This window comes from Artibeus jamaicensis, unplaced genomic scaffold (assembly GCF_021234435.1).
Source record: "Artibeus jamaicensis isolate MK-2021 breed Jamaican fruit bat unplaced genomic scaffold, CSHL_Jam_final contig_327, whole genome shotgun sequence".
Taxonomy (NCBI): Eukaryota; Metazoa; Chordata; class Mammalia; order Chiroptera; family Phyllostomidae; genus Artibeus; species Artibeus jamaicensis.
In genome coordinates this window covers 281,358-297,505 of record NW_026521772.1, presented here as the reverse complement: position 1 = coordinate 297,505, position 16,148 = coordinate 281,358, and the positions used below count along the sequence as shown (strand labels likewise).

At 52.9% G+C, this 16,148-nt stretch overlaps 1 protein-coding gene across 1 annotated transcript; it reads left to right on the top strand.

Moving 5' to 3' along the window:
* The first annotated feature begins 4,268 nt into the window (after positions 1-4,268).
* SERPINC1 (serpin family C member 1) lies at positions 4,269-13,031 on the top strand. Its single transcript, XM_037145552.2, has 7 exons — positions 4,269-4,413; positions 6,169-6,538; positions 6,713-6,928; positions 7,615-7,752; positions 8,912-9,302; positions 10,163-10,227; positions 12,780-13,031. Exons 1-7 carry the CDS (start codon positions 4,373-4,375, stop codon positions 12,954-12,956), a joined length of 1,398 nt encoding a protein of 465 aa, XP_037001447.2. The 5' UTR covers positions 4,269-4,372; the 3' UTR covers positions 12,957-13,031.
* Positions 13,032-16,148: the final 3,117 nt, after the last annotated feature.

Genomic DNA, 16,148 nt, shown 5'->3' with positions numbered 1-16,148 from the left:
GCTCTGCCCCTGCCCTTCTCTGTCTCTTTCACCACCTACGACCCCCTGCACCAGCGTAGAAGCCGTGAGCTTTGATGCCACGCAACTGTCCTGTGCTCGGCCTCTTGAGAACGCCCTCGCCTGCTGTTTCTGCTCACGCCAGTTCCTTGGAATCCGGGGGCATTTTTATTTTACTGGGTAACTTTCCACTTGGGAGGAATTCGAAGTATGTTCCTGTTAATAAATCAGCAAAACTGCTCTGATCCTGGGTTTCTTCAAACACAAATATTTATCGAGTACCCAGGACATTGGAGACCCGGTGACACTGGCACTGGGCATGCTCAATAAATATTTGTCTTCATTGGGTTTCCCTGAAACCCGCGCCGAACTTTCTAACGGTTGTGAGAGTTTGGACAGAGATGCCAGGGAGCTGCTCGGGGAGTTTCACCGGCAAGGTGCCAAATGATATAATGCAGGACTTAGTTTGATGAACTTGATTGTGCCTTAATTAAAATGCCATCTCCACCCGGTCTACTGGAAGCACAGGCGGGCGGGAGACAACTCCGGCTCTGGTGCCAGGTGTTTTGCTGAATTTCCGAGGAAGAGCTCAGATTCGAGTTACTCAGTAACCACGGCAGGATCCATGCTCTGCTGTTTGTTCCCGCCAAGGTCTTGCTCTTGAATCCAAAGCAAAGAACAGCCCGGATGTGAGGTGAAGGCAGGGACCAGCCGAGTTACCTGCTGGTAGCAGCTACTGCTGAGGCCAGAGGCGGGGCGAGGGGCCGAGGGACTTTTAATTTTATTACTCACCTTGGAGAAACTATTTTCTAAAAGGGAGGGTCATTGAATGCTACACTCTTCCCTCTCCCTGGCTCCCCAAATGCACCCCCCTCCCCCGAGCGCAGCAAAGCACAGAGTTCCTAGGAGGTGCTCTCAACCTTTTCTCCGCTCAGAAGAGAGAAAAGCTGTGCCGCCCCAAAGTGGGGGACCCTCTGCCGTAACTAGAATCCACCTGAGAGAAGTCCCCCGAGCAGCCCCCCTTCCAGAAACAGCCAGATGTTGCCATGAAGAATTTGATTTAAATGTGCTTTTACATATATAAACATGCACATTTATTAAAACATGTTACAGACTACCAATGCCACTGTGTGTTGTGTGTGTGTGTGTGTGTGTGTGTGTGTGTGTAGACAGACAGACAGACAGACAGACAAACCCGGGGTGGTTTTCCCCTCTGCATACAAGCTTTTTTCTTTTCCTCATCAAACCAAACTACAAAGAAATGAGAGGAGAGAGAAGGATTCTGGTCGTCAAAGTCTAGAGACGGAGAGGCGGCAGTGCGACCAGGGTGGCGTGAGGGACCCTCCAGGACCCACTGAAACCTGCCTCTGGGATGTGCATTGGAAACAGATGTTTTCTAGCAGAATGTGGGCACTTGAAGAAAAAGGTGGTGGCCCCCAGGCTCCTCACTGGGCCTGGGTTTGGAGGGAACCGTGGACAATCTTGGTAGATGGAGACCATGCAGGGAGGAGCCCGAGGGTGACGTGTCCTAAGTCTGGCCCCAGGGAAACAAGTGGACTGGACGCTGTCCCCACAGTGAGACAGGCAGACAAGGGTTCGAATCTCTGCTTTCTGACTGGGGCAAGTTCTTAACCCTCGAGAACGGGGCATAACAGTGTTTCCCAGACGAGAAAACTATATAGGCTTGCAAAGCACTGAGCATGGATCCTGATAGACAGGGGAGTGGGTTTTTAAAAGAACATACATGTGTGCGCGTCTGTGTATATGTGTATGTAAATTAGCTCGTTTATTGTCGGTCTCACTCACTAGAATATTTGCTGTACGAGGTCCGGGAGGGTGTTGGGCTTACCATTCTGCTCCCAGTGTCTACGCCTGTCCTTGCCACAAAAGTGTCCCTTAAATGTTAATTAATCAGATCAGATTGAGCGGCACTCGGACTGTCGGTGGGTTTCCCTTCAACGCCATGTGTCGCACAGACGCTGCCAGTGAACGGCGGGGAAAGGGAACCACCACAGCAGCTTCTCGGGGGTGTCTGACAGCCAGCGCCACGGTCAGAGTCATGTGCACATCATGGTCGAGTGGGGGTCTTCTGGGAGGACAGTGGTCCAGCAGCCAGGCCGGATGACGCAGAGATGTTTCACGTTCCTCGAGGTCCTGAGGTTGTCCGGCCTGAGCATGGCAGACAGAACTCGGAGGACCAGCGTGGCGGGGGGACATTCAGGGGCCACACATGTGTCCTGTCACCCAGAACTTAACCTGGTGGCCCCACCTAACTTCAAGGCTGGGGGAGGCTAGAAATAGATTTAGCTGTCTTCCCAGGAGGAAGTGCAACTGTATTAACTCTGACAACAGACCAATGGACGATCTTTAATTCTTAACAGTCCCCGAGAGCTCAGTACTCTGTGCACATCTAAGATTTAAAAAGCCTGCCCCTGTGGGAGGTTGAGCTGCACGTCCGAGATCGGACAGCGAGTGATTATGTGGCAAAGAAGCCAGGGGGTCACTCCAGGCATCCTGTGATTTTCCCACCACTTGGGGTGTTAGAGATTCCAGGCAGTGCAATCCTTCCGAGAAGGCTGACTTTCTCCTGATTTATACAACAATTTGGAATGCCCACAGGCCTTGGACTTGACCACTGTCAATCCGTTTGTTAACGTGCTGTGATTTTTCTTTATAGTCCGATCCTATTTGCTTTTCAATGTTACCAACTGGTATTTCAAAATTATATTACTTTTATTATTGGAAGGTACTTCCTTCAATGATATTGCAGAACTTTTTGTATGTTATAGAATTCTGTGATAACTGGGTTCTCTGTATAACCGGGTTTTCTACATAAACATATATGTATAGCAGGTGTTTAATGTGGTACCTATTATTATGATCATGTTCAAAGATTTAAAGAATTTGACCTAAGCGAACGTCAAGTCACAGATGATGGGACACCTGTAGCTATTAGAAACTTCCGGCCAGGCCGGGCACGCCTCAACGCCTGCACCCACCCCGCAGACGCTGAACTGGGCTTGTCTCCGTCTCCTTCTCTCCTTGGTCACCCCGGGGGCTCAGGGCTTTCTAGTTCCTCTTTGGTGCTGCCCGCAACTCTGCCCCCTCCCCCCAAAGCCACTGTGGAATACACAACACCCTTCTCACTCACGGTCAAGACCTTGTGGAACAGGGGCACATCGCCAGGTTCAAAAACAGAAAAGGAAATCACTGCACATGGGAGGGAGTCCTCAAGGGGTCCAGGGTCTAAAGCAGCCCAGAGCTTAGGTACAGCTTCAGTCTCGACAGAGGTTTCGTATCTAACGGTTAGAGAAGTCTCTAGAATTCCTGGGGCTGGGCCAACGAAAAGGAGCCTGTAGGCACACGGAGGGCACCTGTTCACCCTGTCTGAGCGTGAAGGTTGTCTCTGCAGCCCTGGCGATGCTGTTCTGGGCCGTTCGGGAAGAGAAAAATATAATCGGGCCCTTGGTCCCCACTGGTTGGAGTTTATGTAGTCTCCCCTGTAACGAAACTGGGTAGAAATAACAACACAGGCCCACCGTGACTTTGACTTTAAAGTGCTTCAGCAGTTGTGTTTTTACCTGCCCTACGCTCTGTCTCCTGAGCCCCAGAAGAACTGTGTGCGGCACCTCCCAAACAGCTCTGCCGCCTCGGAAGCATCCTGGGCGTGCCCCTGAGGACCCTGAGGCCTCTGCCTCGGTCCCTTTGGGGCCAGGTGGGGAAGGCTCCATCTGTGGACCGCACGTGTGAGCACGGATGTGTCGGTTTAGAAGCCCGGAGGTAGTACCTTGTTCCACAACATTCCTCTTCTCCCCACTCTGATTGGATGCAGTGGACGCTCCCCTTCTCTCCCTTCCCCTAAACACAGCTGTGAAAGAGAGGGCATTGTGTTTCTACCCACGGAGTGGGTAGAAACTCTGCGGGTGGAAGGCTAGAATTTCTGAACATTCCGCTAGGCTAGTTACGGTCACTTGGCTCCTACCTCCCAGTTTGGTTCACCGGGAAGAGCAATCCTGCAAAGTCGGCCTCAGCCAGGTGTTTTTCGGACCAGGTTTGAATGTGCAAATGTTCTTGGGCCTGTTTGGTTGAGATGGAGAAGAGAGAGAGGGAGGATAAAGGAGAAAGGTTGGCTTTGCTTTCCCTGGACCCGCCTGAACTTTAAAACTTTTCCACTAATTAAATAACGCTGGGCCCCATGCTTTGCTTAACCCTGGCTGCTGGTCATCAGCTTTTGACCTCTGTCCTCACGTCCTCGCCAGCCCCTCCCCCACCCCAGCCTCTGGAACCTCGGATTTAGAGGAAAGAGCCAGTTTTCAGAGGGTTTGCCTCGGATCACACGACCTCCACCTGCCGAGCCCCGGGAGGTCTAGCGACCATGTTTTCCTATGGGACAGGGTTTGGAGCTGCTGGGAAAAGGTAAGAGGGGTGAGCTTGGCCTTCGCTTGCCCTCCCTGGGCTTTCTGACCTCTGCAGGAGCCCCGAGGATGACCTCCGCACCTGCGAGGAGCCCAGGCCCTCTGCCTGGGGCGACCATCGAAGACCTTTCCCTAAGCCACGCCTTGGGGTCCTCACAGTGGTCCAGGAGACCCTCCGAGGGGCAGCCTGGACTGGCCATGCCTCTGAAGTGATGCAAATTTAATCTGCAGGGGCCTCCTAACTCCCTTTTTGCTCCTCCTGCGTGGCTGCCTCCCTCCAAGGTCTCGGTGACCTTTGACCAAAGGATGGCAGTCCTGTTCTCCCACCTCGACACCACACATACTCCCTCCTTGATCTGCAGGAAGCTAGACGGGAGGCTGCGGCTAGGACATCTCGGTTTTCCTTCATGTCTAAGCCAGCTTCCGGGGCCGCCCAGCCCCCAGCTGCGTTTCCAGGTGTGGCTGAGGGACAGAGTGGAAGACGAGGGCAGCCAGATGGGGAGATGAGTGGCAAGATTCTGCATGTCCCCCGTGCCCTTGCCTCTCTGCCTCAACACCTCCACGGCCCTCCCACCCTGGCCTCTGTTCTTCACATGGCTGTGGCGCTGGCCTCAGGTCCCACCACGGGGAAGGGGTGGCCCCAGCTGCCGGCCAGCCCCACCCTGGCCCAGCAGACTCCTCAGAGAATCCTTTCTGCCCTGTGCGCCCGTCTTCTCCTGCCCAGGGAAGATTGAGAAGACTCGGTGCCCACATACACGCTGCCTTTCCCAGACCCAGGGACCTACACCAGAGGAAGACCTGGCCCACCCTGGCCCGGCCACAAAACTCCAAAAGAGAGTGTCTCCCTTGGTTTGTTCAATCCGTGTCCCGATTCTAATTTGTCAATCTCATGATCTCACTTTTTTAAGCGAGAGTAGTTTCATCAACCTTTAATGAGCTCATGTTGGAAGCTATTGAGATTTCCCGCAACCAGAAAGGACAAGGCTTGAGCGAAGGCAATGAGGAGCAAGGGGAAAAATTAGTCTCCATCTGACTGAAGAAGGAGGGGCACAGGGAGGAATCAGGCTGACTCCCAGGCCTCTGGACCTCAGGGCGCTGAGGGTCCCATCTGCTGAGCTGGAGGACACGGAAGGAGAAGCGGGTGTGGGGTGGGGGATCACTACAGAAAGAGCAGGACATGTGGGGGCGGGGGCACAGGTGACCGGCAAACACTCTGCTGGGGCCCCACGCAGGGCTGGAGCTGCCACTGCGGGAGGTCAGCTCACAGCTAGCGCCCCTGGGCACCTGCTCCTTCCTCCCTGCCTGTGTCACTGACGTCCCTCTGCTGTGTCGGTGGAAATCCTTCCGGGCCTGTACCGCCCGGGGAGAAATTCCGTCCGCTCCCCTGGTCTGCCCTAGACAGCTCTGCACACGGCCCCCACTGCCACCCTCGGTCTTCACTGGCTCCAAAGTCCCCTCCTGTGTTTCAGACGTGCCTGCCCCGCGTCACCAACTGGAAGCTCCGCGTTCTTTATTTCTCCCTGCGTGGGGCCCTGGGCACCATTGGTTGCTTCAATAGTTGATTACAGTTTCAACATGAACTGTCCACTTGCAAGGAGTACAGGACTGGACTTGTCCTAGGCCCCTGTGCTTTACAAAGTCCAAGGTCACATGGGTCGTCTGGCATCCCGTCTATGCTTCGTGGGGCAGCTCCGTGATGGGCAGTTGGGGATGCGGTCTCCCCGCCTAGCTTAACTCAGCTTTCTGTCACCTGCAGGAGGGTATGTCTCCTGTCCTTGCTGCTCATTGGCCTCTGGGGCTGCGTGACCTGTCGCAGGGGCCCTGTAGAGGACATCTGCACAGCCAAGCCTCGGGACATCCCTGTGAACCCCATGTGCATTCACCGGTCCCCAGAGAAGAAGGCCCCCGAGGAGGCGGGCTCAGGCCAGAAGGTTCCTGAGGCCACCAACCGGCGGGTCTGGGAACTGTCCAAGGCCAACTCCCGCTTCGCCACAGTCTTCTACCAGCACCTGGCGGACTCCAAGAAAGACGATGACAACATTTTCCTGTCGCCCCTGAGCATCTCCACGGCTTTTGCTATGACCAAGCTGGGGGCCTGCAATGACACCCTCCAGCAGCTGATGGAGGTACAGTCCACAGCCTCCCGCCCGGCTCCCTGTGGGGTCTCGGTCTGGAGCCCGTTGGAGGTGTCTGGTGCTCTCCGCTCTCCTGGTCTCTCCGGTTCCTTTTCCTCTTATCCTTCCTGTCCTTCATTCTTCTCTCGTCCAGACTCACCCCCCCTTTCCTTGTGGCCTCTACAGGTTTTTAAGTTCGATACCATCTCTGAGAAGACATCCGATCAGATCCATTTTTTCTTTGCCAAACTCAACTGCCGGCTCTATCGAAAGGCCAACAAATCCTCCCAGTTGGTGTCAGCCAACCGCCTTTTTGGAGACAAGTCCCTTACTTTCAATGAGACCTACCAGGACATCAGCGAGTTGGTATATGGAGCCAAGCTCCAGCCCCTGGACTTCAAGGTGAGTGACACACGTCACCCCAGACCTCCCAGTTCCTCCCTCTCCACTCCGAGACCGAGGAGATGGAGAAGCAGAGGCCAGATGCAGCCTGCCACGCCAGCTAAAGGCAGAGGGAGGGGGCTGTAAGTCAGAACCCCTGGAACACGTGCTCTTGCCTGAAGCCTGAGAAGTCAGTGTTATCTATGGATGGTAGTGATGCCCTGCGAAAGTGGTACACATAATAAATTCTTCATTTCACCCACCCAGTTCACATACATACCAAACGCTATGTGGGACACGTCAGTCCGGCAAGATGCCTTCTTCAGTCAGTGTTTTAAAGTTACCACGGTTAAACGAAACTGGCATATGGCGCGTGTCATGCGCTCCGCATGGAGGTTCACGGAGCTGTTGTCTGAGAAGTCTCGCCGAGTTTAATTCAAGCTTCTTTCTCAGGCTTTTTTGACCACGTGAATGTCCCCCCTCTCCCTGCACCCTCATCACTCATTAGCTTCCCACAGAACATGGGGGAACGCTGACCCCGGCACTAGACTAGACGCATGAGGCTTCCCCAGCCTGGGTGAGGGTGATGGCGTCGCCGAGGGGTGGGCGAGGGCAGAGGGCTGCTGGGTAAAACGAAGCGCTGAGCAGGGCACCGGGGAAGACGGCTACAAGCACAGGCGGGCAGCTTTGTTTCCGGTTCTCCTTAGGAAAATGCAGAGAAGTCCAGATCGACCATCAACCAGTGGATATCCAATAAGACCGAAGGGCGTATCACTGACGTCATTCCCCCGGGGGCTATTGATGAGTTCACTGTAATGGTGCTGGTCAACACCATTTACTTCAAGGTATTGACCTCGACCTCTGCAGAGGCCCTGCGATTTGAAGGGGCAGCGGGGCTTCACCTGTCTCGGGGAGTCAAGAGTTTGAAAGATTCTTCTGGGCTGGTTGCGTGGAGGGAGGATGAGGGCAAGCGTATGGGGAATAAATAGATTACTGACCCACTCTGGAGGGTCACCCGCTGAAGACTAGTGGCACTGTGGCACATTTGCCCCTCTTGAGTCATGCCCCACAGGCAGGCTGACCCCTACCCCTAGCACCACTGCATTGCTTGGGGTTTCCAACTCTCCAAGAGCGAAGTAGGTTGCATTTCCACAGTGTGTATTGGCCTTGACCGTTCGCAGAACTCCGGGCCATTTATTAGCCCTCCCAATCCTCCTAACATCACAAAGGAGACCTTGGGCCACTCAGACAGGTTCCTTAGTAGAAATCCAGACTCTTCCATTTCTGACAACTTGGGCTAGCTACCGAGCCCTTTCTCCGCCCCGATTTCTGCATCTATAAAATGGTGGTAATGATATACTTACCTCACAAGGGTTACTGAGGGGACTTAGTTAATACACGAACAGGCTTGGAGCAGAGCCTGGCCCAAGGTATTAGTGATCAGTAGCTCCTCACATTACAGATGAAGACCCATCACTCAAGGAGTTAAATGACTGGTACCCAAATCAAAGAGCCGGAAGATGATGAGGAATGGCACAACTCAGAAATTTCTTTTAATTTTTATTTATTTTTATAGAGAGGGGAAAGGAAGGAGACAGGGACAGAAACATCAATGTGTGGTTGCCTTTCATGGGTCCCCTATTGGGGACCTGGCCCATAACCCAGGCATGTGCCCTGATTGGGAATCAGACCGGTGACCCTCTGGTTCGCAGCCTGCACTCAATTCACTGAGCTACACCAGCCAGGGATTGTTCTAGTTTTTATTTTTCTTGTTATAAATGCAAATAGGCAGCCACTGCTAGGAATCTGGGGAATACAGGAAAGGTGACAGAAAGAAAACACTCATGAGTCCATCACCCCGGCTGTTCATGTTTTCACGCAGTCCCCTCTGGCCAGCTCTGCTAATAAGATACATACGTGTTAGTGTAACAAAGTAATGTGAATATGCCCAGGTCAATACAGTCTTCTTGCTTGATGATTCTCCCACCTGACATCATCTTCCAGGGCCTGTGGAAGTCCAAGTTCAGCCCTGAGAACACCAGGAAGGAACCTTTCTTCAGGCCCGATAAGGAGTCGTGCTCAGCATCCATGATGTACCAGGAAGGCAGATTCCGCTTCCGGCGGGTGGCGGAGGGCACCCAGGTGCTCGAGTTGCCCTTCAAGGGGGATGACATCACCATGGTGCTCATCCTGCCCACGCGAGAGAAGGGCCTGGCGAAGGTGGAGCAGGAGCTGTCCCCGGAGTTGCTGCAGGAGTGGCTGGACGAGCTGGTAGAGACGATGCTGGTGGTCCACATGCCCCGCTTCCGCATCGAGGACAGCTTCAGTGTGAAGGAGCAGCTGCAAGACATGGGCCTCGTGGACCTGTTCAGCCCGGACAAGTCCAAGCTCCCGGGTGAGTGGAGCGGGGCCCTTCCTCCCTCCTCTGCCCCCTCGGCGGTCTGACCAAAGGTGGGAAAGGGCCTCGAGCCAGGACAGCGGGGTTCCACCCCAGCTCTCCTGCTCACTCGGTTTCTGCTTCTGGAAAAGGAGGGTGGGCTCTTGGATGGCCACAGGCCCAGCTGGCACGAGAGCCCTTTGAGTTGTCACTGAGAGAGGAGATGAGACCAGGTAGAGAAGAGCTTGAAAAGGCATCGGAATGCAGGGCAAAGAGACAGACGCGATGAAGAGCTGGCCACCTGGGTTCCACACACAGCAGGGCGGACACTGAGTAGTGGCACGGGACTCGCGTGTTCTCCTCCAGGTCACTTGGACAGACACAGCTGGACATTTCCCCACTGTGACATTTTGGTCATGGTGTTCACTTGATTTGGCTCCTCTAATGCACCATCCTTTAAAAAGGTGCATTTGAATATCTTTTTCAAGCATTAGTTTACATTAGGTGGCTGAATTTACCTTTAGTGGGATGACTTTAAGCTAGGTCTGAAAACCAGTTCCTCTCTTTAAAATGTTGCCAGAGTGGAAAGACAGACATTCCTACCCGATGGAGAGAACTTTTCATTAAGAACAGAGTCCCTGGTCCCCCAACCTCACCCAAGGGCCGAAGTATGAGCCCAAACCCACAGGAGCCGGGCTGAAGAAGCCCACGCCCTTCATTACGGTCAACACGCATTTCTTTTGAGGGTATCGTTAGGTGAGGGAGGGGCCAGGATTGCCTCCTACTTGTCAAAAAGGCCCCAAAGGACCTCTTCACTCCAATGAACTCCTTGCTGCTGGTTAAAGTCAACTCTCGCCCACATCTGGCCTTCCTTTCAGGTATTGTGGCTGAAGGTCGGGACGACCTCTATGTCTCGGATGCGTTCCATAAGGCATTTCTCGAGGTGAGTCTGCCACCCTGTGCTCTTTCTCTTCTGATTTTTTTTTTTAATCTCATGCCGTTTTATTACTTGTTCATCAGTATCTCGTGTGATTTGTAACTTCAGGGTTTCTGCTCCACTGGCTGTCACAGGATAGTGACATCTCAGGCTGCTCACAGATGTGTGAGCAGCAGGAGACAACGGTGGGAGAGCTGTTTCTGGTGTCCCTCAGACCCCAAAGCCACAGCCCCCTCCTCGGGGCAGGGGGGCTGCTACCCCCGGCCCTGAAGCCCTGGGGTCTGATTGTTTCACCCGCCCTCCCACTGCCTCTCTGGAGGCAGGTCAAACGGGGACACAAACACAAAGGCCAAGGTGAGATAGGAAAAGGAGCCACCAAAGGCCCCCCCCCCCGAGAAGGAATTCTGGGAAGTATCAGGACAGTGGGAGCTCGTGGAAACCCAGAGAGCAGTTTTAAGGAAATGGAAAGCGTCTTGTAGAAAGACTGGAAGGTGACCGTGGGCTCCTTTTCCCCGAGGTGGCTGGACAGGACAGCAGGGGTGCAGCCTAACGATAAGGGACCAGGGCCCAGGGAAGGGAGGGAGGGGAGCTGGTGAGTGTGGACCGCCTTCTGAAGTGCGTTCCAGAGAACCAGTGCTCTAGACCATGAGTGGGTAACAGAAAGCTAGGTGGTTAAATCAACGCACTGCCTCTTCTTGGGATACTAACGTGAATGAAGCCGCAGCAGCATGGGGAAGTCCGAGAGGGTCTCCAGGGAAGAGAACAGCTGAGTATTCATTGCTTTCCTGGTGTCACCCCAACTAAGATGCCACGGCTAGAGTCATAGTTGCAGAAAGCTTGTACCACTCTGGTTCGCAGAGGACTACTGAACTAAGGCCACCGGCGGCGTTAGTTATTGGGGGGCTGGCCTCTTGGTGATTCTGGGATGGAGCCCACAAATCTGTCTATTTTCAAAGCTCCTCAAGGGAATTTTGGTATACAGCCAGGGTGGGAAGCCGCTTCTGTAGATTATTCTTTGGGGAACCAGGCTGTGAGGGCAAGTTAGGAAAGGTCACAGGATGGAGATCACAAAGCAAGAAGGCTTTCAGAGAGAAAGGTTGCAGAGCTCGGTGCTAGTAACTACAGTGGCAGAGCCCCCCTCGGTGGAGAGCGGAGGTATCAGGGGACAAGAGGAAGTCAGCTTCATTGTAGTGGGAGTGACAGAATGAGGCAGCTCGGGAAGACAGAGGCCACGTGAGTTTAGTTTCAGAGGGACAGCAGTTCAGGGAGACGGCTCCTTGGAGGTGTGGCCAGGGGACTGCTTTGCTTCAGTGGAGGTGAAGGCAATGCTCACTGGGCTGGACGAGCTGGTGCAACCTAATAGAGATCAGAACAAGGGGTCTCACAGGAGTCACCGAGTTAGAAGTGAAAGCGATGCCACTGTCACCCTCTTCCACGTGCATTCTGGGAGAAAGCACACTTAGAAAGGCTGCAAGGGAAGATGAGCCCTTGGGGCTTCAACTACAAAAATACTCTCTGAGGGACCCAAATCGAAGTGGCCAACACACGCCTCTTTGAGGGCTTTGAGCTACTCTCGGGGAGAGGCAAGGCCTGGGTCCACTTGTCCCCCTCGAGCCCACCAACCAGTGATGCCAGGTCCCTCCATGGCTCTGGGAACAAAGCTGTCTTCCTTGAAGTCCTCAAGGACTCGGTGCGCAGGACTCCACCTGACTGTAAATCTCCTGGGAAGCATTAAAAACCAGAACCTGATTGACTAAAAATACTGGTCCTACAAAAGCTCTAGTAAAGCTCTGCTCGTAAAGTTAGTCCTAGAATGATTATGAAATAGAGAGCATGGGGAGATGGGGGTGGGTGAGGAAGGAGGCAGAGCAAGAGGGGAGAGAGACCACCACCAACCAGCTCCACAAAGCTCAGGGGTCCGAAGGGCTTGAGTGAAGAGGCCAGGATAGACTTTTAGTGATATTCTGGGTCCCCACGCGAACAGTTCTCTAAAGGCGTCTCCTTTAGACCGGCGACGGTTCTGCTTATCAGCCAACTCCGAAGCCCCCATCCCGGTCTATTACTCTCAGGAATGCTCATCTCCTCCAGCCGGAGCGCCCTCCTCATAAGGACTAGGTCCTGGGTGGCTGTTTGGGGCAGTTACATCCAGGATCCTGATGCTCCAACAGTAAAACCACCTCAACTGTAGAGCTCTGATCTTGAGTCAGAATCTCTCTCAGTATCAAGTGCAAAATAATCCTCTTGTGATACCACGTACAACGGTGCCAGCCAAAAATGGGACAACCCTGTCTATCTCCAGATTTCTGGTCCTGCGGTTATCTGAGTGGATCCAGCCAAAGGCACGGACGAGCACAAATGCTTACATTCATGTCCACTGGATGGGAAAATAAGGAACATTCCAGTAGGGTTTCAGAGGGAACTCGACTTGACCCAAGGGTACTCTCCCCTGGGTAACAGATAGCGCTTGGAGGAGAACAGATGTGTCTGCCCATGACGTCCCCACATCCGAGGAACTGCGCAGTGGCTAATGCAGCATTTGTTTGCTCTCTGACCCGCAGGTAAACGAGGAAGGCAGTGAAGCAGCAGCTAGTACCTCCATCGTGATCGCTGGCCGTTCACTGAACCCCCACAGGGTGACCTTCAAGGCCAACAGGCCCTTCCTAGTTCTGATAAGGGAAGTTGCTCTGAACACTATTATCTTCATGGGCAGAGTCGCCAACCCTTGTGTTGACTAATGTGTTCTTATTCTTTGCACCTCTTCCTATTTCGGTTTGTGAGTAGAGGTAAAAATAAATACAGTTACTCCCATCTCTCAAGTATGAATGGACGTTGCCGACTGCCATGAAGGTCGAGGAAGGGAGAAACTGAGAGTCGTGCTGCTGGGCATGTGGTAGAAGGGTGTCCTTCCTTGCCCTCTGCTAGGGAACGCCTGTGGGTGGAGGCAGTGAGGCTGTCTCAGCACATCCTCCTGAGAGACAGCAGGCATGGGGGTGAGGGGGGTGGGCAGAGGGCTTGAAATCTCGGATTCCTGCTTTACTAAAAAATCCAAACTTAAAACGCGTCAATATCTATGTACAGAAAAGTCAGGGACTTGAATCTGAGTATTAAACCGTTTAATTCTCAAACCACTCACATGCATAATGTTCTTTTACACAGTGTTAAAATAAAGAGGAAATGTGTTTTTTTATACAAACAGAATTTCAAGTATACATTAATAGACTTTTCAGATTACTCACCAAGTCGCTAAGGTTTCATTCACATTGTTCTTAAAGCTGTTCAACGAGAAAGCCTCTGCTAAGCTGCTTTAAATATGTTTATATAAACCCCATCTTCACCCTTGCTCTGAATTGCCCCCCCCACCTCCTGCCTCCTGCCCCCTGGACACAGTGGGCTCCTGGGGCTCTGGAAGACATGCGAGGCCACCAGGAATATTGGCCCATCATCAGGGGAAGGGCAGAGTCTGCAGGAGGAGAGCTGAGAGCGCCTGTCCAACTGCGGGCGAGAACAATTTGACCAAGACAAGACACAGTCAGACTCAGCCTGACGGCCTGCATGATTCCACCCGACTTTCCAATGAACAGGATCTCAGCCTCCCACAAAACCACCCACAAGTTCCCGACAGGTTGGTAGCTGAGGAGATAACTTAACACTGGGTGTTTTCCCCAGCGAAACTTCTAAAATCAGAGTAGGCATTTTGAACTTTTTCATTTTGGTTGTTTGTTTCCCTTTGGCAGGGGGTGGGGGCAGCTTAAACATGGATGTTATTCGTGTGTTTACATTAAGGAATTTGGTTAATTTCACAGAGTCTGGCAAGGGTTCTCCCCCCTCAACTCTCCTCCTGCAGTAATCTGGCTTCAGGGCCGGGGACAGCCACTCTCCTTAGGAATTAAAGTGCATTTTTTCAGTAAAAGGGGTGTGGGGGAGGTGCGGTTTACACGTAAGTGATAATGATTAAGAGGGTGGGGTGAGAGAAAATCCTATTCCTATATATAGGTATTTATAATTAAGGTCGTAATAAAAACAGATACTCTCTAAGGAAGTAGGATGCACGGACCCAGCCCAGCGCCCTGGCAGGGCAAGAAAGGGCGCCAGGCGGGCTCGCTGCCTTTTCGGAGGCATCTTGAAGCGACTTGAAGGAATCGCTGCAGATGAAGGACACAAACCCCAAGGGTAAGTTTTTGCAAAGGGAAAAAAACAGACTGGTAGGTTCTTATAGGTAAAAACTATCTCACTCCCTTTCAGGGATAACAATATTTTAGAAATTGATTGTCTGTTTTAGTATGAATCCTTGATTAGTGAGTTGTGGACAGCGTCGGGTTCGTCTGCCACGGCAGTGCTCGCAAACCCAGGCCGAGGGCGCGGCGGGGCCCTGCTCCCAGCCGCAGGAAGAGCGGCCTCCCTGGGGTGTGCGACCTGATGGCCATCGCGGCCTGTCTTCCTTTCGGGCTTCACTGTCCCGCGGGGAACAGCCCCGAGTGTTCCCCACAGAGAAGGAAACGCTACATTATTAGCTGTACGAAGAAGTGACGGGCTCAAGGGGAGGGGAAATTGTCCGGATTCTGGCCTCTGAGTCCAGTGTGATCTGCTTTTCACAGTGACCAGTGGGAAGGCACAGTGCCAAGGACAGCGGATGGGGACAGCTGTCACCCACCCTGTAAGCACCATAGAGAACAGTGGACAGACTGCTCTCAGACCGCGTCCAGCTGAAGGAAACCAAGTCTCCGCTGTCCGCGCCGCCCTCCGCCTCCTCCCCTCCGAGGCCCAGCAGAGGCCCAGCCCGGAAGTCAGGAGGAGCCGGAGCCGGAACCGGAAACGAGCGCCCTCCCAGTGAGCTCTCCCCTTCCCCATGTTTCCCCGACAGGCCCCGCGCTGAGCTCTGAGCTTCAGATTCCTTAAGGAAGCCACTGGTTCCTGGCTGAACTGGCAGATCTCTGTCAGGTCTGCCCTGAGATCACAAAAAAATGCAACGGGCTAAGCCTGTGAACAGCCCGTGGGCGGGGCCAGGACGCACTGCTTCCGCCTGCAGTTTGGGGACGCCGGCCTTTTGTCGCGAGGACTGGGTGAGGCAGGGTGGCGCCCTGGCAGTCAGGCTAGCGTTTGGGTAGCTGCTTCAGGAAGGGGATCTTAGAGGTTTTGGAGGCATCAGCCAGCTGACACGGGAGGGTGGAGGAACTTGACCGAACTTCACAGGCCTATAGGGAATGTTTCGTTCCTTGCTTAAAATATAGTACAAGATTATATATTTATTTTTCTACCACTGCTTCCCCAACCTCCTCCTCCACTCTCCCCCTGCCCTCTCCAATCTTAAAATCCAGTGCGGTATAATTTGCATAAAGTTCAACAACGTTTCACAGTACTCCACATGTTCTACAGTATGGGAACTCCGATGCATGCAAGTTCCAAAAGTGACCGCTTTCCAACGCTACCCAATGTCAGGAAGCCTTTGTAGTATTCTAAGGCATAGGAGGCATTTCCTCTGACATGGCAGCATTTACACGCCAAGCAAATAGCCAGGCTTTAATGTTACTATAACTAAATTCCATAGCCTGCTGCCAATTCACTGCACTAACCAATCTTTCCTTTTTCTTCTCAAACACACCACCTATTTGAAATTTAAGTGATCAGTTATTTGGAGGCAATACTATACGAACAGATTTCTACCGTGCCCAGAAGACAGACAGCTATCCTGAACTTGTTCTTAAACACAAAGTTCTTTCATGAATTAGAAATCACCTGGCAGCTCGTTAGTTAGAACAGTGGTTCTCACTTTCCAAGGGAAATCGAACAGTTCTCCCCTTCCCATTAGCATGTGTGAGGCTGCCCAGGGCAGGTACCTTTACCACCTGCGGTGGGAAGGAAAAGATATGGAACCTCATTTGGGAATTACTGGGTTAGTCTTTGACACCCTGGACCAAGGACGCTAGAAG

What these genes read in the sequence shown, in the direction of transcription:
- SERPINC1 (XM_037145552.2), top strand. Translation starts at nt 4,373, where the DNA reads ATGTTTTCCTATGGGACAGGGTTTGGAGCTGCTGGGAAAAG. An exon ending in TCAACACCATTTACTTCAAG is followed by an intron (nt 7,753 to 8,911) that starts GTATTGACCTCG and finishes ATCATCTTCCAG; the next exon opens with GGCCTGTGGAAGTCCAAGTT. An exon ending in GGACAAGTCCAAGCTCCCGG is followed by an intron (nt 9,303 to 10,162) that starts GTGAGTGGAGCG and finishes CCTTCCTTTCAG; the next exon opens with GTATTGTGGCTGAAGGTCGG.